Source organism: Euleptes europaea, chromosome 4 (assembly GCF_029931775.1).
Source record: "Euleptes europaea isolate rEulEur1 chromosome 4, rEulEur1.hap1, whole genome shotgun sequence".
Classification (NCBI taxonomy): domain Eukaryota; kingdom Metazoa; phylum Chordata; class Lepidosauria; order Squamata; family Sphaerodactylidae; genus Euleptes; species Euleptes europaea.
The window spans coordinates 28369000-28395154 of NC_079315.1; the positions used below are offsets into that span (position 1 = coordinate 28369000).

Genomic DNA, 26155 nt, shown 5'->3' on the forward strand with positions numbered 1-26155 from the left:
AGTACTATAAGCAAGAAGACTGATACAGAAACAATACATTTTATTTCAACTCACTTTGCAAGTACATTTTGGCAGCAAACCAGTTTTCATAGCAGTGAAGGTATTTAAAACTACAAGAATTAAAAAATTAAGGCAAATGGCTAGTTTTCCCCTGCTTAATGTCTCTGAATTTAGAATTCTTTAAAGGAAAGGGGAGAGACTGTGTAATTGAAACCCATGTAGAAAAAAACACTTAAAAAAAAATAAAAGGCACAGAAAACCCCAAAGCACTAATACTGAAAGCAAAAGTCAGAGGCGCCTCAGAGGTATTTCAGTGGCCACTGAACAATGGCATGTTTCCATTGAAGTTAATGGGCCCTCCAGCATATAAAAAAGATTTGCAACTTCAGGCCTGAAGCTAAAAAACCACCAGAACAAGATCAGAGTCTTCTTCAGTTGAAGAACCAGCTGACATCAACTCTGTCAGTGCTATTCTTTTTTAAAATGCCCTCAGGTGCATTCACTTCAAGTGAATCTGGACATTTAGAAAGATGACAGAAACACGGCAGCCTCAGAAAGAGGAAAACGACATCATCCTCTAACCTAAGCAGGGGTGAGGTACAAGTGTTCATGTACAAGCTGAGGATGCATATATATATGGTATGGCCAACACTGATCCTACAAACAATCCATTGAAAATCAGTCCCGATAAACCAATACAATTTGATTCTAGCTAAATCTAGTCAGGATTGGTTCCATTTATTCTACAAATGTCATGTGATCAGGGAAATTAGGAATTAAATCATAATGCATTAGACAAAAGCAAACATCAGCGCCTTCCACAGCAAACTGTTGCACGTTTATTGAAAGGTCAACGCGACACATGAAACCAACCCCCTTCCATTTTAATGTTATCACAGTTTGGCGTTGAACTGGCCCATCAGTTTCTCCAGCTTGATTGCTAAGGCCATGTCACCCTTGATGGTCAGCTTTCCAGACATGAAAGCCATGGTTGGCTTTAGTTTGCCTGAAAGAAGCAGTGGAGGAAAAAAAGGCTTTAAAAAAGGGCACCATTAAAATAAAAATTCACAATGCAATCCTATGCAGAGTTACTCCAGTCTAAGCCCACTGAAATCAATGGGCTTAGACTGGAGTACCTCAGGAACAACACAGGATTACATTGTTAGTATAATTAGACATCTGCCAGTTCTTTTTTGTTCAGTGAATACTTTACTAGGAAAATGATAGCATGGATTCAGGCAGGAAGCCCTAATATCGAGGTCTTCATGAAACAGCTCAGACAAAGAAAACCTAAGAGCCCTAATTAACATCGAACAGCCAGTCATTCTTCCTGAACCTTCTAAATAAGTTGCAGCGTTAACTTTTTAAAGTAATTTAGACACTTTTATGTAAAAGTTGAAAATAGCTCATTAATTTATACAATAAATAATGAAATTTAAATTTCCATGTGAGAGAGCAAGGCACTCCCTGAAAACCATTACAAGTTAGTCTATCTGCCCCATTTATTCTGAAGACAGGATAAATCCATTGTGGAGCTCAGGACTCAGAAGATGATCTGAGGGCACTTGCTGCTGCTGCACCCAGAGTGCTGTGTCCCCAATGTGTGGATGATATCTCTCCCCACCCCCCAAATCTTATTCCAGAGAGAATAGCAGAAACCTTGAATTGGTGTCTGGAGTCAGTAGTGGGCGGGCTGCCGGCAAATACACTGAAACGTACTGTGACTCATGGATAAAACTAATCAGGGATTAGGTGTACAACCAGTTCTGGACGGAACTGTTCCCCCCACCCCTGAAGTAACCAGCTTGTGGCCTGGGAGCAGCTATGGATCTGGCATAAGCAGATTGTAGAGGTGACCAGGAATGCTTTTCTACTAGCTTCGGCCGATTTGCGCCAACACCAGCTGCTTCAGAGGCCGTGGTTACGTACACCTTAGTAACATCCAGGTTAAACTACTACATGCTGCTGCCTCTGAAGGATATCCAGAAGCTTTAATTTCTCTAAAACATGGCTCCTAGGATCCTAACAGGGACCTGTGATGAGGAACATGCAACAGCAGTGTAATTCTGCTGACGAGAAATCTGCTTCCGGGCTCAATTCAAAGTGCTAACAATTACTGTTATTTTAATTTTAGAACGTTTCTATCAGGCCTCTCACTCTAAAACCTCAAGGTAGCCAAAACATATAATAGAGAATGCCTTACCTAAAGTCCATCAGTGTCACAAGGCACACAAAACCCCAGTCGTCTGTACATATACATGCACAGAAATTTCACATAAATGCCCTGTGAAACCGAAAGGTCTTCCCTGCCCTTCTCAAGGCCAATAAAAGGAACCTGGGGTACTCCTGAGGGAGCTCATTCCACAGCAGTGAAGGGGCTATAGAAAAGGTGCCTGAGTTTAGAGTGGCCAAATATGCCACTCTCTAAAAAAGGCAGATAGCAAATTTTGGCAGCTGGCATGCGGGCCCAACACAGGCAGAGATGACAACTCAGAGCCATATATGGTCTCAAGAAATGTTTCTGACCCCAGTTTAAGATTGGCTGAGGCTGGCCCTGCTCTGTAGACCCAATTTTGCTGAGGTGAGAATTCTGAACATCTGGGACGGGGCCTTATGTTCTTTGGCTCCCAGAATTTAGACTTCTGCTGAGCTAGAAAAGTGGTTTTATTTTGGATGACTTTTGGAGGCTACTTTTTTTTTTAATTCTGTGATGCGAAGGACAACTTTTATTAGCAATGTTAGAAATGTATTTCAGCTGGCCAAGCAATTTTAATGTTTTTTGCAGCAATCCCTAAGCAGAGTTACACCATTCTAAATCCATTAAAATCAACGGGCTTAGAGAAGTGTAACTCTACTTCGGATGGCAGCATAATTTGTGTGGAAAGGCAGCATAGAAACGTTTTAAATAAATATTAGACAATGGGAAGAGCCATGCTAAGCAAAATTACACCCTTTTAGGTCCATTGACTTCAATGGGCTTAGATGTGGGTTAATTCTGCTTAGGAAGGCGCTGCTACTGTGCGTTAACCATCTTGCTGCTTAAATCTAGTTTTTTAAGCTGTCCTAGTGGTTGTAGCTTAGTTCTTACTTTTTAAATAACATTATTATTGTTTTGTGTATGCAGGTTCCCTGTTAGATGTCATATTTATGATAGAAAGGCAGGGTGCACACTTTCTAGTAAGCGGATAAATAAACAGATAAAAGCTAAGAGAGTCTTAGCATTGCAACAACTGTATTGGAGACAGCCCAGCCAAACTTCTCAAGGGAATGGCTACACAATGAAGAAATAAAAAAATAAATACCTGAGCCTAACACCCTCCCCAGGCCACAGGTGAGAGCAGCTGTTAAAACCAGTCAGTTACTAATAAGACAACAGAACAGATACATTCCAGCTAAACCAGGACAGACTTTTCTAATACCCACCTGAAAACATTTTCACAAAGTCACTGCTGGACATGCTCATGATCACATCGACTTTCCCAGGTGGCTCTCCGCTTCCTGCACTGCCCCCTTTGTTTTTCAGGTCAATGTACCACGTTCCTCCTTCTTCACCTAATGCAAGAGTAATGCAATTGGAACATGTAAAAAGAGGCAGAAATTTTCAAAAACGTTAAGAGGTCTAAAAGCTAGGAGATTTTAAAGTTAAACAGAGCAGTTTCATGAAGACAGTGTTAAAGAGAGATTCTTATGACCACTAAACAAAACAAAACACAAGAACTACTGACCAATGCTAACAAGAGGGATTATTACTAGAAGGGGTCAACAAGAGATGTAGATTTGGCTAAATATGTGTGAAGTCCTGCTTCAGTTAGACTCAGTGGTCTCTGGATTGGTTTCATCTCTTTTTTGTGGGGGGAGTCTCTCTTTCTAATGATTACAGTAATACAGGTTTGTCTGAATTAGCAGAACAAAATTTGAGTCCAGTAGCACCTTAAGAGACCAACAACTTTTTCCAGGGTATAAGCTTTTGAGAGTCAAAGCTCACTTTGATAGGTACAAGATGAAGCGACCTTTGACACATGAAAACTTATACCCTGGAAAATGACGCTCATCTCTTAAGATGCTACTGGACTCAAATTTTGTTCTACTTTTGCCTTAGAGTTTCCACTACTCCACATTTATTGCAAGTAAGCCTAATAACTAAATTGCAGCCTGAACTTCTATCTATCTGGTTGCTTGAGAGCAGTCTCCATGATCAATGGCACCAACCCCCAGGTAAGTATGCATAATCTTGCAGCCTCAAAAGGCTCACCTGATAATACACAGTATGCATTACTCACTTTTCCTGAACATTAAAGAGTGCTTCAGAGAGAGAATGCATGCAACTGTTACAACAATTCTCCAAACAAACCAGTATTTTCTTATTACTGACGTGGGGACTGATGCTGGGGGATAGAGACTTATTTAAGGCTATCTAGTATGTTCATAGCTAAGGGTAGAAATGTGAAGGTCGAGGGTGGGGGCGGGGACCAGGAAAAAAAAACAGAAAATGCCCCCCAACTTCTTTCAATTTTTCCAAGCCCCCCCACCCAAATGATGGAAATTTTGGGATGCACAGGGTGGGGTGGGGGGACATCTCCTGTGAAGTAGTTTCTTGTTTGGAATGAGTGAAATGTTTAAGACAAGGCTGTACTGAACAAAAAGTATACTATGAAGATTTTTATGTTGGTTTTTGCCGTCAAGTCACATCTGACGTATGGCAACCCCTGGTGGGGTTTTCAAGGCAAGAGATGTTCAGAGGTGGTTTGCCAGTGCCTGCCTCCGTGTCACGACCTGGGTATTCCTTCGAGGTCTCCCATCCAAATACTTGCCATGGTCGACCCTGCTTAGCTTCTGACATCTAGTGAGATCAGGCTAGCCTGGGCTACCCAGGTCAGGGTTCCAGTGTATACTGGTGACAAACTAATTTCGAGGATATAACTTTCACTTAAACACAGCTAATTTTGTCCAAAATTAATATGCTATAACATGCACATGATTAAAGAATTAAATTTTCCATGCTATAAAGTTTAACTCTATATGCAAATACGCTGCTAGTCCTTTTGTGTGTTGTTTCTGTCCAAATCAAACATTTTCTTTTATTTACTACTAAATCTGCATTTTCTATTTTAAACTTTTTTCCCCTTATCCTTCAGCTGGCAAAAACCAAAATATGTGCTAAAATAGCATAAGATGCTACAGTCTGCAGTTAACACTCTCTAGTACTGGGTACATTTGCAATTTTGCTTTCAGAGCGCCAAAGCATTCATACTTTTTCCATTTCATAAATATGCTTAATATTATAATTTTATATCTTCTAAATTTTGCATTTTATGCTGTTGGGAACAGTAAAATAAGTTCAGAATTGTTAAGTAATAAAGCAATCCTAACAACACAGCCCTGGGAATAAGTGTCATTGAATAGACCAAAGAAGGATTCTCAATCGACCTGCTTAGGATTGTTCTCTAAGTACTGTAAGTATTTGTTTCCCCCAACATTTTCATTTTTCTGGGGGGGGGGGGGAACAGAAAGAAGCGTGTTATCCTCGCCCTATGGCTTCAACATTTCTGGAAATTTTACGTCCCTAACTAGAGGTGACGTTTGAACCACGGGACTTCTTGTTTGCAGCTCATTTTCTGAACTGTTACACTAGCTGTCCTATAGCTCACTCTCCCACTCCCTGAACTTACTCTGACCACCAGAGAGAGAGACCTGAGCTACATTCCAAGAGCAGCAGTCACCCTGGGAATAAGGAAACACCAGCCCATTCCTGAAGGGAGAGGGCAGATAGGCAGCGGCCAGGAGCAGCGCAGTTGCACTGTCTCCACAGAGGTTTCCCAGCTGGCATAAAGGCGAAAAACACCTGTTAAAAATAAAAAAGTGAAAAATAGCCCCGTTGCCTTTAGCAAGGCTACTCCAGCAGAATAGCTGGCATAGCAATGCCACAGCATGAGGGGGCGCATGAGGGGGCGTTCCCAGGGCGAAAGGGGTTAGGAAAGCAGCTCAGCACCCCCAGGAACACCCCGAAAACACCTCTCAGGTCTCTGGCGCTGTTGGAATGCTGCCAGAAGGCTGTGGTGGCGTCCAAGCACCGCACTGTCGCCAGCATCCGGGGGGCAGTATAAATGCCGGCATAAGTGCCAGTTTATCATGGTGCAAAGGGGCACTTATGCTGGCTCCTCTGGGCATTCATCCCCCCTTCAGCATTGCATGCTACATCTCTCATCAATAAGTGTTTTCCTCACAAAAAAAAACCTTTTGTATATTTATCAGCAGACTAAACCTGCTCAGTGTGTCCAAGTGAACATTTGCAAAAAAAGAGGTAATATTAGAACCTATTAATATTAATGATTTTATTTTATATTAATATTTAGAACCTATGGATACTAAACAGATTCTCCCAACTACTATTTGAAGTAGACATAGGAGACCGTGCAGAATGAGAGTTGTCAGATACCGGACTGCTAATACTATGAGAGTGCTCTTGCTTTTTTGCACTACGGAAGTAAGAACTAGGTAGGAACCACAGGCCCGACGGAACCCTAGTGAGACATCGTTTTTAAAAAAAAGTTCTTACCAGTTAATTCGAACTGATAAACGCCTTGGACCGACTTTACAACTTCTTCGTTGATGGCTCCTTTTATAATTTTAAACGTTTCCACCACAGGCCCCCCTGAACTCTTGGCTGCAAAGTGCACGTGATGCTTTCCTCTTTCAGGACCTTCGGGTTTGGTTTTGTCGGGACCTTCGTGCTTGGCCATGTCTGGCTTCTTTCCTTCTCTGAATGCTGGAGTAGCCCCTGGAGAGCCAACATTGATCCAAGAGGAGTTGACACTTACTCAGCTTTCACAACAGTATGCCCCAAATCAGTCCCCTCGCCCTCTTAGAAACCTGAGGCACCCCTTAGCAACAAAGAGCCAGATTTCATTCTGAAACTCAAATTTGGTTTCAATAACTCACACGGAACCAGAGAAAAAGCCATAGGCCAGGAAAACTGCTTAGGAAGGTGATATTCTTACTTTTGTCCCAGAACCTGTTGGCTCTATACTTTGAGACAGGAATCTTGCTCTCTCCTCCATGAAGGGCTTCCTGCCGGTAGCACTTTCTGTGCTTTTATACAAAACCATAGAACAAATGTGCACATTGCTTGGCATGGGACTGATCGGGTAACAGCTTTGCCAATTTTGACAAGGCTTTTCAGAACTTCACCAATTGCAGCAGCACTCAAATGGTCAACTCAAATTTTGCCACTAGCAAATTTTAGCAGCACTTCTACACAGACATATAAATTCCAGGTTTGGAAACCTGTGCTTTTAGAATATCCTGTAATTTAAACCCTGCCCCCCTCATATTTTCCCATTTTCTACTTTAAAGGCTCTTTATGTCCCAACAAAGAATCTGAGATGTCTCAGCAACAAAATCCAGCCCCAAATATAACGCTGTGGGGTGGGGGGGAGAAGAGCAATCAGTGAGCCAATGCCAGATGTCTGAAAGCGATGAAGTTCAAGAGGAGAGAGATTTACTGCATATTTCAATAGCCTCAGGCAATGTTCAGCTAGCCGCATAATTCCTCACCATGCGCTTCCATTTTCATCGCTAGCGTTTCAGGATCTACATCTAAAAAGAAATCTGGTAGCAAAGGGTGACCTAAAAATACAGAATGAATAAATGGCAAAATTTCATACAGTAAAATAAGACTGTGTGGTTAAACAGGGTAATGAGACATTTAAGCAGCTCCATGTGCTAATGACTGCTGCAGGGAACACAGGCCTTTTCTTGTAGCAGATGGATAACATGGGCTTGTACTTGCACTTTAAACACCTATGTGCATTTGTCTAGAAAATAACATATGCAACAAAACCACATATGCAACAGCCACACGTTACCTAGGAGACATTGGCCTAACACCATTATCTTCTGCAACAACAGCAATGTGTAGAGTTGCCCTTTGAAAAGACACATCAGTAGCAAATCGAACTATACAGATTGACCACATTGCATAATGCAGATTTCCCCCACCCCAAAGGATACACAATGTACGCAAAAACCTCTCAGATATGGGATGTTTTTGTGGGGTGCCAGAAAATGATGTTGTTTGCCTTGGATAAATACGTTCTTCTTTGGGAAAAGGGGGAACACACAGGCAGAGAAGCACACACATCCAAGGAAAGTTGCATTTAGCAACAGAGTGCCTTGTCAGTTTAAATTTGTTTCAGTGGAACTTGCCTTCTATGTGTTTTGCACATTACCACATTTCAAATCGTGCAACTGAACACAGGAAGCTGCCTTAAGCACAGTCAGACCACTAGATTATCAAGGTCAGTGTTGTCTACTCTGACGGGCAGCAGAGGAAGGCGGGGCAGGGACTGAACAGATTTTTTTGAACTGCAATCCCACTGCCTTCTTACAGTCGTACCGCCTTGTGCAAGACAAATGAATGTAAAATTACCTGGTGCAACTGCATAGACATCAAAATTCTTAATTCCTTCTTCTCTCAGCAAATTTTCATCGATAACAAAATTCCCGGTGAAGCTTTTAGGCTTTGTTAAAATGCAATATGCAGCATCTGCAAGAATGTCCGTTTTTCTACACTGCTTCTCCACACCAGCTCCTCCCAGCATATCCATAGCAGAAGTGTATATCGCTAAATGAGACAGAGAAAGGAAGGAAAGAGAGTAATTTGTTAGCAGTGCTGTTGTAAACCCTGTCTTCCTTACCCTGCAGATACGCAAGTAGTCTTACAAACTTGGCATCCTCTTTTTTGCAATATGCGCATTCGACAACCTTTTCATACATTATGCTTTGAGTGTCCACATAAAAAGGTTAAGTCTAAAGGCAAGAAACATTTGTTTGCAAGCATGCATACCAGGAGTGTACCTTGTGGCACACCTGGATTCACCCCATGTCGTATGCGGAATTAAGGAACTTAAAAGGGCAAAAAGGCCAGGCTCGCACCAACTAGAGCAGGGGTCCCTAACAGTTCTGAGTCTGCAGGCACCTCTGGAATTCTTTTTTTTTTTAATTAAATTTTAATTTTTAATTAATTTTTTATTTTATAACTGTAAAAATACAAAAAACATAAAATACATAACAAAAAGAAACACAGACAACACAATATGTGCACATATTGTATAAAGTATACAAAAACAAGCTTTGGGTGAATACACAGAGTTTTGTTACCTTCTTACCGTCTTCCCTATGATATGCTATCATTGCTTTATATCATGGGGTGGGGGGAAGCGCCTCTGGAATTCTGACACGGCGTGGCGGGTGCAGCCACAAAACAGCTGCCACAGGAGGTCCAGCCTCCCACAACATGGCTGCCACGGCTTACCTTCAGTCACCCAGTGAAGATCCTTGTGTTGTGGCGGCAGCTGCTGCCAAAGCAATGCTCTCAAAAACCTGCACAGCCAATCAAACCTCCAGTGGCCCCTAGCCTTGCCCATTTTCTAAAAACGCTTGAGGGGTACAAGGAAAGGTGTGAGAGGGCACCATGGACCCCTGAACTAAAGGACACCATGGCTGTCAGAGCGGGCCCGTGAGGTCCAAGTGGCATCAGGAGGCTCCAGACAGCCTGACTGAAAGACAACACACCCAGGCTGTCAAGGGTGAGGAGACACCGTTGGGGGGAGGTTGGGGTGGCAGAACCTGCACTGGCAAGCAGTTCATTTAAAGGAGGTGGTGACCTAATAAGAGGGGGGTGGAAATGGAAACTGCAAGCACCCAGGAGGCTGCACGTGGCTGGAGGAGCAGAGAAACAGCCGGGAATGGTGAAGCAGGCTGTGGCTACAGGCTGTGGGACTGGAGGCGGCAGCTGCAAGGGAAGCCTGCAGAAGGCCAAGAGGAAGCCTCGCTAGCTGGCAAGGGTGATGGAGCTCACCAAGAGGAGGAAAGGCAGGAACAAGCAACGGCTCTTTTAGCTGAGGTCTGAAAGGTGGCACAGGTGAGAAGGCCCGGGTAGGGGAGGACGGCACCATGGGAAGGCCAAGGAAGACTCCCTGGGAAAAGGGGCCCAGGCTTGAAGGACCAACTCCTGGTTTGAAGCCACAGCATATCCGTCACATCTGAATTTTCAGACTCTCAGACTACTTGCCCGGTAGTGCTTACAAGGGATAAATTTTGACATTAAAAAAAGACTGCTGTATATGATGTGAGCACCATTTCCAAAGTCAGAGGACGATCTCACAAGCAATTTTTGCACCTGTTTTGTGAGAATGGAAAAGGACCAAAGCTTCCACGGTGAAGTGCCTATCTGGGAATGGGAAAGGGAGGCAATGGCAGGTATAATTCTGCTTATTTCTTAGGTGTGAGACACAAGAGGAGAAATTGACCTTGAGGAATGGGAAAGTAACACAGAAGGCCAGGAAGAAAGATTCTGCAATTGCAGTGACAGTATTTTTTTAAAAGGCTGTTTAGGAGAAGCCTAGCATCAAAACATTCAGGTTGGCTCCTTCTGTCTACATTAATCTGTTAACAAAAAGAATCAAAATTAACAAAATTGGATGTAGCTGCTTCATCATTGTAAAGTATTTATACTTTTTTTTTGTTTAAAGCACACACACCTGTTTGAGGCCACAACGCATTAACTGCGACTTCTCCTCTAAATTCTTCAGCCATTCCAAGCACACACATGGACATTCCGTATTTAGAAATGGTATAGGCTAGAACGAGACGTAAAGACAGGGAGTTAGTTGGCTAAAATCCACAGTCACTGCAGTTCATCATTTTAGACCTTTTGTTTGTTTTGCTATGTACAAAACGCCACACAAATCCTCTAAGAGCGAGAAGACCAGCACAGGAAGGAAGAAGGATTAAGGTGTGTTTCTGTGAGTGCAAGATCAGTATTTCATTAACTGACTCTTACAACTAGCTGCTGATTCTCTCTCAGGGTGATGATATCGCTGCACTTACATTGCGCAAGAGTCCTGGCACCAGAGAAAGAAACTGCCAGGCTTCAGGCATGCAGGAGTAATATGGCTGCCCTGTCATGGCTCTAGAGGAGCTTGGTCAGAGTTCAGGCTGGTGAACTCCAATGAACTCCATGCCTTCCCATCAAGGACCCTTGTGAGAGTCTCACCTTATCCTTCATCCACGCCATGTGGTCAAGAGTCCTGGTTCCTCTGCAGCAGAGGCGGAAGCAGCCACTGCTTGCTACTGCAACAAACCTCAAAGAATGTCTAAGCTGGACCCTCTACAACAATGCACCTCATTTCCCTCAAAGGGAGAGAAAGAACATGACTGGGGCCCTCTGCATGACCTGGCACCATTGAACAAGACTGCCTGGCTCATGTACATGTGAGGTGTACACAGAGAGGGAAAATCAGCCCCCCACCCATTCTCACCTCTCTCTCTTCCTTCACATGTGCTGTTGGCTTGAACACATGAAGCTGCCTTATACTGAATCAGACCCTGGGTCCATCGAAGTCAGTATTGTCTACTCAGACCGGCAGCAGCTCTCTAGGGTCTCAGGCAGGGGTCTTTCCCATCACCTACTCGCCTAGTCCCTTTAACTGGAGATTCTGGGGATTGAACCAGGGACCTTCTACATGCCAAGCAGACACTCTACCACTGAGCCACAGCCCCGGAGGTTGCAAGGGTTTACTGCCACACCACAATGTAAACCTTGGGGCTGACCCCTAGAGGTTTCTTACAACACTGGTGGCATGTTTCCTGTCACTGTTAGTTACTGAGGTCAGAAAGAGAGAGATGTCTGATGGGAGGTTAGGCAGTCAGCTGCTAAGAACAGAGAATAGCAGAAGCATTTGAGTTGGTTTAATTTCTGTATATTAAGGAGCTCAATATACAGATGGTGCACCTGGCTCTCCAGCCTCCCTTTTATTGCTACAACTACCCTATGAGTTATGACAGGCTGAGAGAGTGGGGCTGGTCCAAAGTCACCTGGTGAGCTTCATGGCTATGCAGGGATGTGACCCTACCCAGCCCCACACACACACTGGCTCGCATACCATACATCCACCTGGCTTCACTGGCCAGGCTCATTTCCCCAGCAGCAGAAATTCAGTGCAAAACACAACAACAAAATAAGGTTTGGTTGTATCAGAACTTTCCTAGGACACAGGAGAAGACGAATGTGCCAGAAAGTCACAACCGACTCATGGTGACCCCATCTATGGGGCGTACCAGGCATGAGTGAGTAGTGCTTTCCACTGTGTAGCAACCTCAGCCTTCCTTGGTGGTCTCCCAGCCAATTACTGACCATGGCCAATCCTGTTTAGCTCCCAAACCCTTACTAGCTTAGCCAAACTTAGCTAATTGGGAGTTAGGGTACGTCACAGAGGATGGGCAAATTCACATTTGTCCTATTTTGCATTTTGGAATGAAGTGGGAAAGCAGCTGAGTATGGACGACAATTTTGAGAGAGGCACATCAGCTTTCAGGCTGTGAAAACACACACACACAAAAAGGATATAAGAGCGGGAGAACCAACCAAGTGTGGGGGAATCTCTCTATGTGATAGCTTTTAAAAAGTGTACTTACCACAGTGATTTCTGAACCAGACAGGATTCATGTTTATTGGTGGGCTGATATTAAGAATATGACCAATTTTACTCTTCCTCAAGTAAGGAAGGCATATTTTAGACCTGGAGATATAAAAAACAAACAAGTACCTATTTAAGCCTAGCTATTACTCACTCATCAGCTCCAGTCAGATAGCATTGATTGTGTTCCTCCTTAAATACCCATGCTGGGCCTTACCGCTGGCATAACTTTATCATATTTGTATTGTTCTCTCCCTTTAGAAAACTCAGAAAGAGCTATGTAAAGACACCCAGTGAGCTCCCATCCACCCACCACTCAAATTAACTCGGATCATTCTATGACACTGAGAGTTCCCAGATCATTTTGTGGACACTTCCACTTTCTGCTTGAGCTTGTACCTTTCTGGACATGTTCCCAGAGAGATGCTGGACTAACGTTTCAGAACCAAATGGCTCTCACGGGGGTAGTTTATATCGGATAGGCCCAATAAAAAATAGCAGCTACGGCTATTGGGGAAACAGTCTCATAAAAGAGTTAGAAAGAATACTATATTACACATTCAAGTCATACCCATCTTAATTTGCACATTCAGAATCTATGGAAAACTAATTTTATATGTAGCAAGTGACATCCACCATAAATACTCCCTATCAGCCATTAATAGGAAAATTGTGACAAATGTCATTGATTCACACTGAGCATGGCATGGGGCTCTCTTCTGACTACTCTACTATTGTTCCATAATTTCCCTAATGTAATTCTACTGTTGATCCATAATTCCCCCTACAAAGTAATTATTAATATAGCATAACACATGATGCATTAATATCCCCAAGACTGTATTCAGCATGATCACATCTTCATTCAACATATTTTAAAAAGAAACTGAAACATTACACTCCAAGAATAACCTGCAATCTTTAAAAAAACAACCCCAAAACTGGACTTTGTCAATTATTATACACAAATGTAAGGGCACGATCCAGCCAAACCCAAGCACTTCTAAGACAATTCAAACGGTGAGATTTATACATGTACCACAGAAACCAGTGGGATTTCAGAGGTCTTAAGTTTGTATGGATTGCATCTTATGTTTGTAATTTTAGAAATAAGATTTTTTTTAATTACACCCCATACACTCTCATTTCTGACCTATGTGCTGAAAGTCAAGGTATCTGGCAAAAATTAAATTAATGGCTGTTAGTGACTTGAGTGGAACTTTGAGTGAAGTTTTGAACCAGGTCTCCAAAGCTAGATCTAGCCATGGTGATAAAACCTAAGATACCAAACCATAAAGATGTTCAAGGTACATCAATCAGTTAAGTGCCTTACGAATGTCTAACTAATATGTAGGCAACTTATTAAGCATAAGCAAATACAAAAGTACTTGGACTGACAAACACAGAAGGCCAGTTTCTCCGTACCTAATTTGCCTTCTACCTCCCGTTAATTTCTAAGCAGCAACATCAATGGATACCTGCAAAGTGTAGCATTTCATTTGGCACAATGGTATTCCAGAGAACACTGAATGAAGAAAGCCTTTTAACAATGCAGCTGTCCTGCTCACCTGGCAAACATTTACTTATCCACAGTATATGCCAGAATTTCTTCTGCTGTTCCTCCACCAACAGTTTCCTGTTTTTCCAGTTTTAGACCATCATCTTTTAGACATGAGTCAAAGAGCTGCCTGTTAATAACCTCTATCAGGACAATCCTAAACAGAGATATACCCTTCTAAACCCATTAATTTCAACGGACTTGGAAGGGTATAACTGCTTAGGATTGTACTGAATGTGAGTGTACATGTACAGTGCTGTCATTACAGCTGACTTATGGCTATTCCCATAGGGTAGGAGTGTTGAACTCATTTGTTCCGAGGGCTGGATATGACATAAATGTCACTTGGTCAGGTTGGGCCATGGTTCATCAGTCCAGATTGAGGGGGGTGGGATGCTGCTTCGGATGGTGAGCCTGCAGTGGACTCACCAGCCCAGATTGGGATGGGGTGGGGGTGGCTGCCTCAGATGGCTCGTGGGCCAGATAAGAGCCCTCAAGGGGCCGGATCCGGCCCACAGGCTTGACACCCCTGCCGTAGGGTTTTCATCGCAAGAGACATTCAGAGGTGGTTTGCCATAGCCTGCCTCTGCATAGCAATCCTAGACTTCCTTGGTGGTCTCCCACACTAACCAGACTGATCCTACTTAGTTTCCAAGATCTGGCTAGCCTGGACCACCCAGGTCAGAAAAGGATCATACTGAATATATTTTTTTAATTTAATCTCTGATACTAATCAACAAATTGATCACTGTGAAGGAGACTTAGTTCCTAACTTGTTTAATAATAAAGGTCCTTTCTTATAATCTTTGATAACATCACAGCCCTAACAAGTATGTAAAAAAGCCCGCCTCTCTTGTTTGATACCTCTAACGCTTCTGTGATATAGTAACATTTTTAAAAATAATTTAAATGGAACACTATCACTTGAACAACATTTCTTAAAACTGTTTTTCTAATGTGGCTATTAAGAAAACAACTGGACTTATCCCACAGATATACCATTATTCTTCTCAGATAATGGCTGATCTGTTTCTTCTTATAGGATGAAATTTCCATTAGTACTATACCAGTTTTTGAAAGCAGCCCCATTACAAAGTATGTAAACTGCTCAAATAGACTACTTATTATTTCAAAATTTTGTTGTATGAAACACCAAAAAAGGTCATTTTTAAAGAACTTTCCAACAGTATTTTTTATAGAAATTTAGCTTCTGAAATTCAAATAAAGAAACTTATATCAGCAAATCTAACGAAAGCAATCAGTTTCCTTATGGGATAGGTATACATGATTCCCCCCCTTTCCTTGGGATGGACAGAAAGCTTCACAATCACTGTACGTGTTAACTTGCACCTACGTGGAAAACATTTACATTTTAAGAAATAACAGCCAACTTGTGCAAAAACATAACCTGCAGTATTTCCTAGTGTACATTTGGTACATATGTACATGCATACATGCACAATCATGTACTCACACAGGGAGATGGTGCCCCATTTCTCAGAGGTTGAAACGACGGAGCTACTGCATCATTAAATGTATCATTACAATATTATCATTTCAATAATCAAATAATTTGAGTTACTGCAAACAACACCATTAAAAATGGGCAGCTCTTTATATTTCAAAGGCCTGATTAAGGAGAAAGCATTCAACTCCCTCCCTAAAAGGCACACCTCTGGTGTTTTAGTTATTTAATCTCCTCTCCTTTTGTTTACTCCATTTAGAGAGCATTCCTAAACAGGTCTCCTCAGAATCTTAGCCAGGTCTATTCAATGGGGCTTACTACCAGGAAAGGAAAGTGCGGCTAGGTTTCTGTTTTCCCCACTTGTGTCCCATTTGAAGGTTTATGACAGGTAACAAACAACAAATATAAGATTACAGAATAGAAGTTCTCTTAAACTGCTATACACCAACTAGCGCATACAGACAAGTCTCACAAATTATGTCGTAGCTGGACCTTGGCCAGTAAAGCAAAAAAACATTGAATCCAAAGCAAACAGCTTGGCTGTCCACACTCAAAAGCTGGGAAAAGGATCCTGCTATGTGGAAAGGACCTGCTATGTGAAATATGTTTCTCTCACTGTCACTTCCATTGGGTCCACCACTTGACAGAAGAAAGTCAGGATAGAAAGGGGTCACAGGAATGCGAATGCCTTCCTAGCAAACTCTGTGTATGTGTGCATGGTGTCAAGTCACAGCTGACTTATGGCGACCTCATAGGGTTTTCAAGGCAAGAGACGTCAGGAGGTCATCTGCCATTGCCTGCCTCTGCATGGGCTGAGAGAGTTCTGAGAGAACTGTGACTGGCCCAAGGTCACCCAGCAGGCTTCATGTGGAGGAGTGGGGAATTGAACCCAGTTCTCCAGACTACAGTCTGCCACTCTTATTCTCATGGCATTTTAATTCTCATGGCAAGCTAATTCTCATGAGAGATTATTTCTACTGAAAAACAAGCAGCTATCCTGATGGTATGATATGCTGACCAAGATGTAATAATGCAATGTAAGCAATAAGTGTATTTTATGATTTAAACATGTAAACATGATGCTATTGATTAATGAATGGGTTTATTGCTGGAGATGAGAATGATGTTAAAAATGAGTAGGTAGAGTGATCACAAAGCTCAAAACTGATTGTTTGTAGTTTGGCAAAATAGCCTGATGGAAAGAAAGCACATATTTGGTAATAGGAAGGAAGGCTACTGAGCATGAGCAGTAAGAAGGAGAATTTAATTCTCTTAAGATCAGCATTATTGAATGTGCTTGAAACAGTATAAATACAGGCACAGAAAGGCTAGATCTTTAGACCTCTCTCAGAGGGTCTCAAGAAGAGGCTATTGGTATGTATGGCTTTACAAATATATTATTCTAGATATTGTGAATCAGATACTTTGAACTAAATCAGAATTTGACTTATATTTTAAGTATTGGATTTTAAAACTGAATAGTATGTAGAACTTGCTTGTTTTACTGTATATATTGTTACTGAATTTTAAGACTTTTAATACTTGCATATACTCACACACACACACACACATATATATATTTACTGGGGGCACATCAATAAAAAGACTTACTTTTTAAAGTGAGTAAAGTAGTTGAGTCCTGCTTAGTAGTTGACTAACTGAATAAGATAACATACCACTTCTCAGGAAGGGGTCATTTCTAAGAGCATAGTCACTCGAAAGGCACTGACCCGCTTCACAGGCTTCTACCCTCATAAGAGGAAAAAGCAAGTAGAGCCTACATGCAATAGCCTTAAAAAACTAGAGGGGTCTGGGGGTGGCTTTGAGCTCTTCTCCTTCCACCTCCATAACCATCAGGCACAGAGTTATCCTTTTCCCCAACACATTCCAGCTCCCAATGATCCATGAGAAATCTGGCTAGATGTATTAATAAAAATCAGCATTTGCCTGTCTAACGGGCGAAACCAAATCCAGAGCATTTACCTGGAACTCAAACACAGAGCTGGTTTCCCCCCCATCCCTAAACCAGATACAGGGGAAAAATTACATTTATCAGTAAGCACTTACGTAAGATAGGTCCCTCTCGTGTTGGCACTCATCATGAGGTCCACTTTCTTCGTAGGCGTTTCCAGTGTGCCAGTCAAGGAGATAGCACTTGCGTTGTTCACAAGAACATCGATACCTGGTTATAAAATAATCCAGCATGTTTTGAAAAAAAATCAGCATTTAAAGACCACATGCACAGAAGCACACTAACTGAACTGTTTTGTTTGTTAGCTATGTTCTGTTAGTTTTGAATACATGCAACACATTCAGCAAAATGTAGGTTAGCTCCTACCTCCATATGTCTGAACAGCCTTATTTACAGCTTCAATTATTTGCTCTTCTTCTCTTACATTGACAATACACGGTAATGCCTTTCCTCCAGCTGCTTCAACTGGAAAACAGAAAATGTATTTTATCTATTTACTCCACCTATACCTCACCTTTCTTCCCAACAGGGATGATAAGCAGCTTACATCATTCTTCTCTCCTCCATTTTATCCTCACAACAGTCCTGTGAGGTTGGTGAGCAAGTGACGGGCCCAAAGTCACCCAGCAAGCTTCCATGGAAGAGTGGAGATTTGAATCTGGGTCTCCCAGATCTTAGTCCGACACTTTAATCACGACACCACAGTGGCTCACACACAGAGATAGGTCACAGCCACAAACATTACACAACTGTTCTATCCAAACCCATGATAAATTCATTACATTATTCAACAGAACTGCCAAGGAACTTAAAAAAAAACCCCAAAGGCTGCTTCCAACATAGATCATGATCCAAAAGAGGGATTTTAGTTTCTAAAACCCTTAGGGTGGGGATGTAACTTTCCCCCCTTGATTTACATTCTTAAATGCCACATACATTGATGGTGCTAGAATAAATCCAAGAGAGTTCCTTTTCAATAAAGCTGCTGCATCCTTGGCTAAAATGCCAACAGCCTTCCCCGCTCTATACCAAATTAAGCATATGGATTACAGCCTATATTGAAGAACAAAAGCCTTACTAAACTGCAGACGCTGACAAAGATGGAGACACAGATCCAAAGAACAGCTTTAGGTGCAAAAGATTAGAGAATGCCCAGTGAGATTTTTGAGGTGTTTTTTTTTAAACACAGCCGACCTCCCACGCTTCTTCACAGACTCCCCTCAGACACACAGTTCTTGTATTTCGCAAACAACAGCCTCCTACACAGCATTCCCTGGAGCTTGCAGAACTAGTTAAACAGCTGTCATGATTCCAGCCATAAAACAGCAATACGTCAGGGATTCAGAGTTGCCAAAAGCCCTGGAGAAAAATGCCCATTCCCCATCTTTTAGCCAAATATTAACAAATTGATGCAAGAAGGGATACCCACCCAGTTGCAAATCTGGGTCTTAATAGCTTTAGTCTACATTCCGGAAATTACTTATAAACAAGACTTCATCTATGTAGCCATACCTAGATCCAGTTTCATTTGGGAGCGCTCTCTCTTAAACTTCCAACTGCCAACAATAACACTGTCAGAGAAGGGCTGGAAGCAACCGCACACTCCCTCCACACACTCCCCAATCATGCCTGGTCTCTGGCTTCCAATTTCCTTTGATGGGGGGACATTTAAGCAGCTTTAAAACTATATATATCTGTCCTTTTAAATAATATAAGCTACCCTAAGTCTGTGAAATAATGAAGGTGTCACGTTTGCATCAAACCCAGGAGATCTGAAATGCACAGGTGGCTTACCTACCTTAAAAAGTTACTATGAAAATAAAAAATGAAAATGCCTAATGTGGGCCCTTTTGGGCTCTTACAAGAAGGGCAGAAGGCATCTTGTGTTTAGACCCACTAGGCCACCCTACAAATAAATTTAAATGCCTAAAGAACGCAATCTGCAGGTTTCCCATCTAAAGCTTACGCCTTATTCAGCGAGCAGAGCACAAAGCTGCCAAATAGCATGTTATGAAAATTGCATTCTTTTCCATTTCAGTAGTGTAAGATGGGGGCACAGAGCCCTTACTGCATCCTGAAGGCTGGAAACAGACAGGTTGATGGATATGAACCGGTGGAAAGAGAGTCCAGGTAAACTGGCACCAGGGAAAGCTACACAAGGCTGAAGGCCCACATGATCTGGAAGTCACAGCACCCAGGAATACAGGAGCAGGACCGCTCGTCATCCTTACTTTCTTCCGCAGCGGTGTAGATGGTTCCTGGGAGCGTGCGATGCGGCACTCCCGTCTTGGCAGCTATCACAATGTTCGCTCCATCCTTTGCTGCCTTCAAGGCGATTGCTTTTCCAATGCCGCGGCTCGCACCCGTGATAAAAAGAGTGCATCCTCTCAACTTCCTAAGCAAATAAGCACAATTGAGAGAGGGGAGATCATTTATTTAACCACCAGAAAAGCTAATTCAGCAGCTCTCAGTCTAAAAACTGTTTGAAGTCTGAAATTTAGTACTAAATTTGTACTTGAATGTTACAACTAGAAAAAAACCCAACTTGAGTGCTTGGTAAAGTTTTTATCCAATTTGTTCTGTTTTGAATATGTTGCTATTGCGTATGCTGTATGTGTCTTAGAGTTACACAATTCGGTTTGATCGCTCCAGGAAAACAAAGATTACAGTAATGTTGCATGTAAATCTCCAGTCCTGTCCAGCCTCACCTTCACACCTTCCTTTTCCCAAAGCGGTGTGTCACATGCAAGAATGCCACTGGAAATGGCACCCCTTGACTCTTGCCACAACTGCAATATCTGCAGTGATTTACTTTGATAATAATTCCAGAAGGATAGCTGTGTTCATCTTTCGTAGCAAAATTGAACAGAAGTCCAGTGGCACCTTGAAGACTAACAAAACTCATTCCAGCATAAAATGGATGCATATCTGCTATGGATGTACATGCATCTGATGAACTAAGCTCTGATTCATGAAAGCTAATGCTGGAATAAAATTTTAAGGTGCCACTGGACTGCTTGATTAAGTACAAGATCACCAAAACCACCTGATGGGTCCTCCTGGAGGACTCCTCTGCACCTGATCTGAACTGAAACCACACAGAAAAGCATCAGTTCTGATCCTTTGTATAGCCCAGATCTCAGAAACATGCTAACACCCCACACTAATTCTGGTATATCTGATATGTTCTTTACTACTGGCTTTCACTTAATCACCCACAAATGAACTCTAGGAAACTTCCATCACTGAGCTATTGTTATAAGCAGAGAACGTAATAAGTAGTATTAACCACACTATTGTTGCAAGAAGCACTTTACTAATCAGACAATAGAATCCACAAATGTCACAGACAAGAACAATTTACTAAAAAGAAATCTGACAGGCATAAGACAATGGGTTGAATCCAAGGATTCTCTTCCACGAAGTGAGACGCTTGTACAAAGTCTCTCACTTAATGGATGGGTGTTTTTTTTAATCCAATCCAAAGATTTTAATGTAACAATAACAACCCAGAAAAGGAAACTGTTCTAAGGCTTACTGTTCATAGCATGGGGTGGGGGGGATGATTTCAATCCTACACAACTTACTAAAAAAAATTAAGCTGGAATCCCAATAGTTCACTGATGTGTGTTCAGTTCACAAGAGAACAGTGATCCTAAGGACGCACTCTCACTTAAAAACATCAGAAGCATCTTGCAGAACCTAAGCAGACCAAGGTCTCCATAGTTTTCTTTGCAGGAACCCTAGCAGGCAGCAAGTAGGTTATCCACCAAAAGCTGGCAAAGCAGAATCCAACTAATCTACCCACTGTTTATAGCGGATGTCACCTGAACCCTGTAACAACCGTAGTATTTCTCCACTACTTAATTATGCTCATTTCCTTCAACTCAAAACCACTTAAATACTATGTGGTTAAAGCCTCCTTACATTAACTGTCACATCAACACAAAGTAGTAACAGGGTGGTATCAAAGAGCTTTTACCAGATTGGAGACACTATTTCCCAGCCATTTTATTGGCCATATTCAGAAGCCCTGTGCAGATCACCCATCCAGAGTCTGACTCACCACATGGGGGACAACAGTGGGTACAAGCGCACTGCCCCACCTACGTGCCATCACCAAGTAATCTGCACAGTATGAACATACAGAGGAAGTGCCCGGCTGTATGCCCACTCCTCGTGAACAGAAACATTCAGAAATCAGTACCACTGACCATGGAGTGGGGGAGGTGAATTCCTGGGCACCTCCTACACATGTTTGCACTGGGCAGTGGAGGCATGCCTGCTCTCCCTCTCTGCACAGTGAATCAACATGTGGATGGGTCATCTGCACAGGACTCTCAAATTAAACAGAGGTGTGTCATGAGTACCCAGCTTGCTGGGGGTAAAGGGAAGATGAATGGGGAAAGCAATGGCAAACCACCCCGTAAACACAGTCTGCCTAGTAAACATCGGGATGTGACGTCACTCCATGGGTCAGGAATGACCCGGTGCTTGCACAGGGGACTGCCTTTGAGGAGCCCCGTGGTGCAGAGTGGTAATCTGCAGTACTGCAGTCAAAAGCTCTGCTCACAACCTGAGTTTTATCCCGACAGAAGTCAGTTTCAGGTAGCCAGCTCAAGGTTGACTCAGCCTTCCATCCTTCTGAGGTCGGTAAAATTGTAGATCAGAGGTTCCCAACTATGCTCTGTGGAGCACTTAGTGCTCCGTGAAACATGTCCTAGTGCTGCGTGAAGAGATTGGAAAGAAAAATACTACTAACATTCAGTCTAGTATATAGGTGCTAGGTGAAAATTAGTGCTCCGTGATTAATTTCTTTCCTGAAAAGTGCCCCATGACTCAAAAAGTTTGGGAACCTCTGGTGTAGATGACTGGGGAAGGCAATGGCAAACCACGCCATAAACATAGTCTGCCTAGTAAACGTCAGGATGTGACGTCACCCCATGGGTCAGGAATGACCCGGTGCTTGCACAGGGGACTACCTTTACCATGTTCCAGTGCACCCTAAATCTGAGGGAGAAGGGGGGGAGCACAGGTGCAGCCCAAAGATGGGTAGTGGTGTAGCTGCAGAGCAGAGGGAAGGATAAGGCAGGTTCCCAAGGGTAACTAAACAGCCAGCAGGAGGAATGACAGTGAGTATATGTATCTGAAGAAGTGAGCTGTGGCTCACAAAAGCTCATACCCTACCAGAAAATATTTTTGTTAGTCTTTAAGGTGCTACTGGACTCTTGCCCTTTTTGACTACTGCAAACAGACTAACACGGCTACCCACAGTGAGTACATGTGTCATTTAGAATAAAGGCCTCCTCTAGATGACTCCTGAGGGGGTGGATGGGCTGCCTCTGGAGTAGGCTAAGGGAGGCAGGGACTAGAATGCAGCTGAGAGGAACTTTAAAAAGGCAGCAGAAGGAGAAGGGGGGACTTACTGACAGTAGCCAGCAAGGTCTGAGGTTTCTGTGATCTAGAAAGATCAGACTGTCTCTGGGACCAGGGAGATGGTGTTCCTGGCCAGAAATATGGCAGGCTGAATTACTTGCAAAAGTGGTGGCCCTGCTGCCTTGGGGCTTGCAGTAAGGGTGCAGCGGCCAGAGGCAGCAGCTAGATGATTTGGGAGTCTTCTTGGGATGTTGTTTAAAGGTGGTGTTGGTTAAAGGAGGCAGAGGTGATGTGTGATGAGTGGACTCTTGGCTGGATTGTGGCCATTAATTAATCTTGGGTGTTTGTCTTTTTGAGACTTACACAGTTAAAGCAGAACTTCCACAACTCCCTGCAGTCCAAAGATGGAGGGGGGGTGGCCCTGGGATGTAAGGGAGGAATGCTGAAACACAAAACAATCAACCTCTTATTGCACAAAGATGTACTATCTCAAGTTGTCTGTATGCAGCTCTCAAGAAGCCCAACAACAGAACGTTATCTCGTTTCAGATAATCTCATCTCCCTTCTGGACTCTGCAATTCTCTGGTAGAGTTATGCAAGTGGTAACACGGTTATTTCAAATAAGCAACAATACAATTCAACTTTGGCCCAGGCTAGCCTGATCTCTTTAGATCGTGGAAGCTAATCAGGGTTGGCTCTGGCTAGTATTTGGATGGGAGACCACCAAGGAATACCACGGTTGCTATGCAGAGGCATGTAATGGCAAACCACCTCTGAACATCTCTGGCCTTGAAAACCCCACAGGGTTGCCATACGTTGGTTGCAACTTGACAGCACTTTCAACCACCACCAATTAAGTTTACTTTACTTGTGTGCTTCTCCCTTCACTGTTAACATTTGAAGAGATCATTGTTTTTGCTCCCAGTCAATAAAGGCTTGTCCGCTCTGTGAACTAGAATCCAGGCACCATAAAACACGATTTGCTGCAGGTTTCAATAGTACAGTGCATTCTGCTTACACTGTGCACACTTGTACATACTGGTGGCCAAAAAGCAGACACCAATGGTCACGTTTTGTTGCTCCATTTCTTAAGCAGGTGTTAAGTGTACATGCGGCAACCTACAATCAAATTTCTTTTGCTTTGCAGGTTACAATAAAACTGAGACAGCAAGGTAGACTTCCCCTGACTATGGAAGATCCACTGATTTAGCAATTGGTAATAATCTCTTTTCCTTTCTGTAAATGTATTGAAATGTATTAGGACAGCAAGGGAATAGCTTGTTGCTGGGCAGGATATCTCTGTGTGTGTATGTCTGTGTGCTAAGGAATTGGGGCAAGAGTCATGGAGGGTTACAGTAAACCATAACAAGAACTGGGTGAAACTGTTACTCTACTGCCGCCTCTATGTCTGTAGTGCTATCAGCTTCACCCTGAATGTTGATGGGTTGTCACATCTTGGAATTTGGATAAATATCTCTCCCTCAGTACAATCGGGGCTCAGAGATTTCTGCCCATTAGGGCCTCTGAGTCAGCAGCTGCAAATAAACTGTTTTCTTGAAATAACGATCTCAGGTCTCTCTCTCCCCCCCACGAACCCCCGTTTACCACATCATTTCAAATACCAGGTTAGGTTGACAGGCGCACTGTCACTCGGCCAGTTTCATGGCAAAGGGGGGGGGAGAATCTCTGGCCCTAGTCCAACCACTAGCCCCTCTCCCGCCCATACCCACAATGGGCTGCGGAAGCCCATTCGGGCACTTGGTTCTCCTGCACGTGTGAACCAGGGCTTAAGGCCGCCTGCCCAAGGAAGAGGGTGCTACACCGGGGCTCCTGCTCCCTCACACGGCCCAAAGAAGGGGGCAAAGTGCGAGATGGGGCAGACCAGCCGAGGGCGCCGCTTACCCTGTGTTGGGCAGCATGGCCGAGTCCGAAGGGGCGGGGAAGGAGGTCCGAAGGAGCAAAGGGGGGGAAACCTCCGGGGGGGGCAGGCAGTGGGGCCAGGCCCGGCCGAGACAGCGTCTCAGTGCCTCACAAGGCGGCTCGGATCCCAGCGCCCCGCTTGGAATCCCGCACTGGGGCAAAAGGGCTCAACAATCGCAGCGCGTCGGTCGAACCTCCGCTGGGCCCCGCCTCTTCCGGGCCCGGGAGCCAATGGGAAGCTCGTTCCAGCCCCGGAGCCCCGCCCCCCGGCCCAAACCCGGAGAAGCTGAAGAGGTCGGGTGCGTGGAACGCGAAGCCTCCGTGGCTCCGCCCCTCGAAACGGGCCCTGGCCCGATCGGCTCCTCCCCTCGCTCCGCGTCCATAGCAACCGCCAGGGCGCTATTGGGAAAGCCATCTTTTCCCAGCCACGTGACCAGGTGAAGGCTCCGCCTCTCTGCCCTTTCCCTATCCCCAATGAGAGGAGCGGGGCGGGCAGGGCTCAGGGGCGGAGCCTCTGTTGAAACAAGGTCGGTTGGGCTGAAGGAGCGGCTCCGGAGGTTGGTGTGACGCTTCAGGAGGCTCTGTGAGGGAGGTGAACTGGTACATTCCTTGCAGCTGTGGACAAGTTTACATCGGGACAACAAAACGCAGCATGCAAACAAGGATAAAAGAACATGAAAGATACCTCAGACTGGGCCAACCTGAGAAATCAGCAGTGGCTGAACATGGACTGACACGAACAGGACACAGGGGCCTTATTCCAAGCCACTGAAAGACTGGACAATTCTACCAACTATTTTGTCAGATTGCACAGAGAAGCCATTGAAATTCATAAACATCAGCACAACTTTAACAGAAAAGAAGAGAGTTTAAGAATGAATAAGGCTTGGCTTCCTGTCCTGAAAACCTCCAGACTAACAAAGACTACAGTCCACAATAGCCATGCAGATTAGTTTTGGATTGCACACATATTAACAGATCACTTCAAGTTACAATGGTTCCATATTAACATACCACACCCTCATTAGCACATTATCTTGATACTTACAGGACAATGGTTAGCACATTACCTGTTACTTTTGCAGGACAATGATTCAGCTCAAACCCAACCCCTTTCTGACTATATATTACTCTTTCTACACACTTGACACTGTCCTTCAGTGTTACTCCTCTGAAGATGCCGGCCACAGCTGCTGGCGAAATGTCAGGAAAGAAAATACCAAGACCACGGTTACACAGCCCGGATAACCTACGAGAACCAATGAACTCTGACAGTGAAAGCCTTCAACAATACTAGAGTAACTGCTATTGATTTGCATCGAGCTTTTATTTCTGCAGCACACACCCTAGATTAAAACAACAGCATGCAATCCGAATAAAAATCC

At 43.6% G+C, this 26155-nt stretch overlaps 1 protein-coding gene across 1 annotated transcript; it reads right to left on the bottom strand.

Moving 5' to 3' along the window:
- Positions 1-759: 759 nt before the first annotated feature.
- Positions 760-24810, bottom strand: HSDL2 (hydroxysteroid dehydrogenase like 2). Its single transcript, XM_056847839.1, has 11 exons — positions 24753-24810; positions 19706-19869; positions 17841-17939; positions 17570-17684; positions 12478-12581; positions 10542-10640; positions 8429-8623; positions 7555-7626; positions 6557-6778; positions 3424-3552; positions 760-1006 (listed from the first exon to the last, which is right to left on the bottom strand). The coding sequence occupies exons 1-11, from the start codon at positions 24767-24769 to the stop codon at positions 894-896; spliced, it is 1329 nt and encodes a 442-aa protein (XP_056703817.1). The 5' UTR covers positions 24770-24810; the 3' UTR covers positions 760-893.
- Between the last annotated feature and the right edge of the window lie 1345 nt (positions 24811-26155).

Excerpts from the sequence above, each read along its gene's own strand:
- HSDL2 (XM_056847839.1), bottom strand. Across the intron at positions 17,685-17,840 it reads GGCTGTTCAGACATATGGAG|GTATCGATGTTCTTGTGAAC; the intron begins GTAGGAGCTAAC and ends TTTTATAACCAG. Across the intron at positions 12,582-17,569 it reads ACGAGAGGGACCTATCTTAC|GTCTAAAATATGCCTTCCTT; the intron begins GTAAGTGCTTAC and ends TTATATCTCCAG.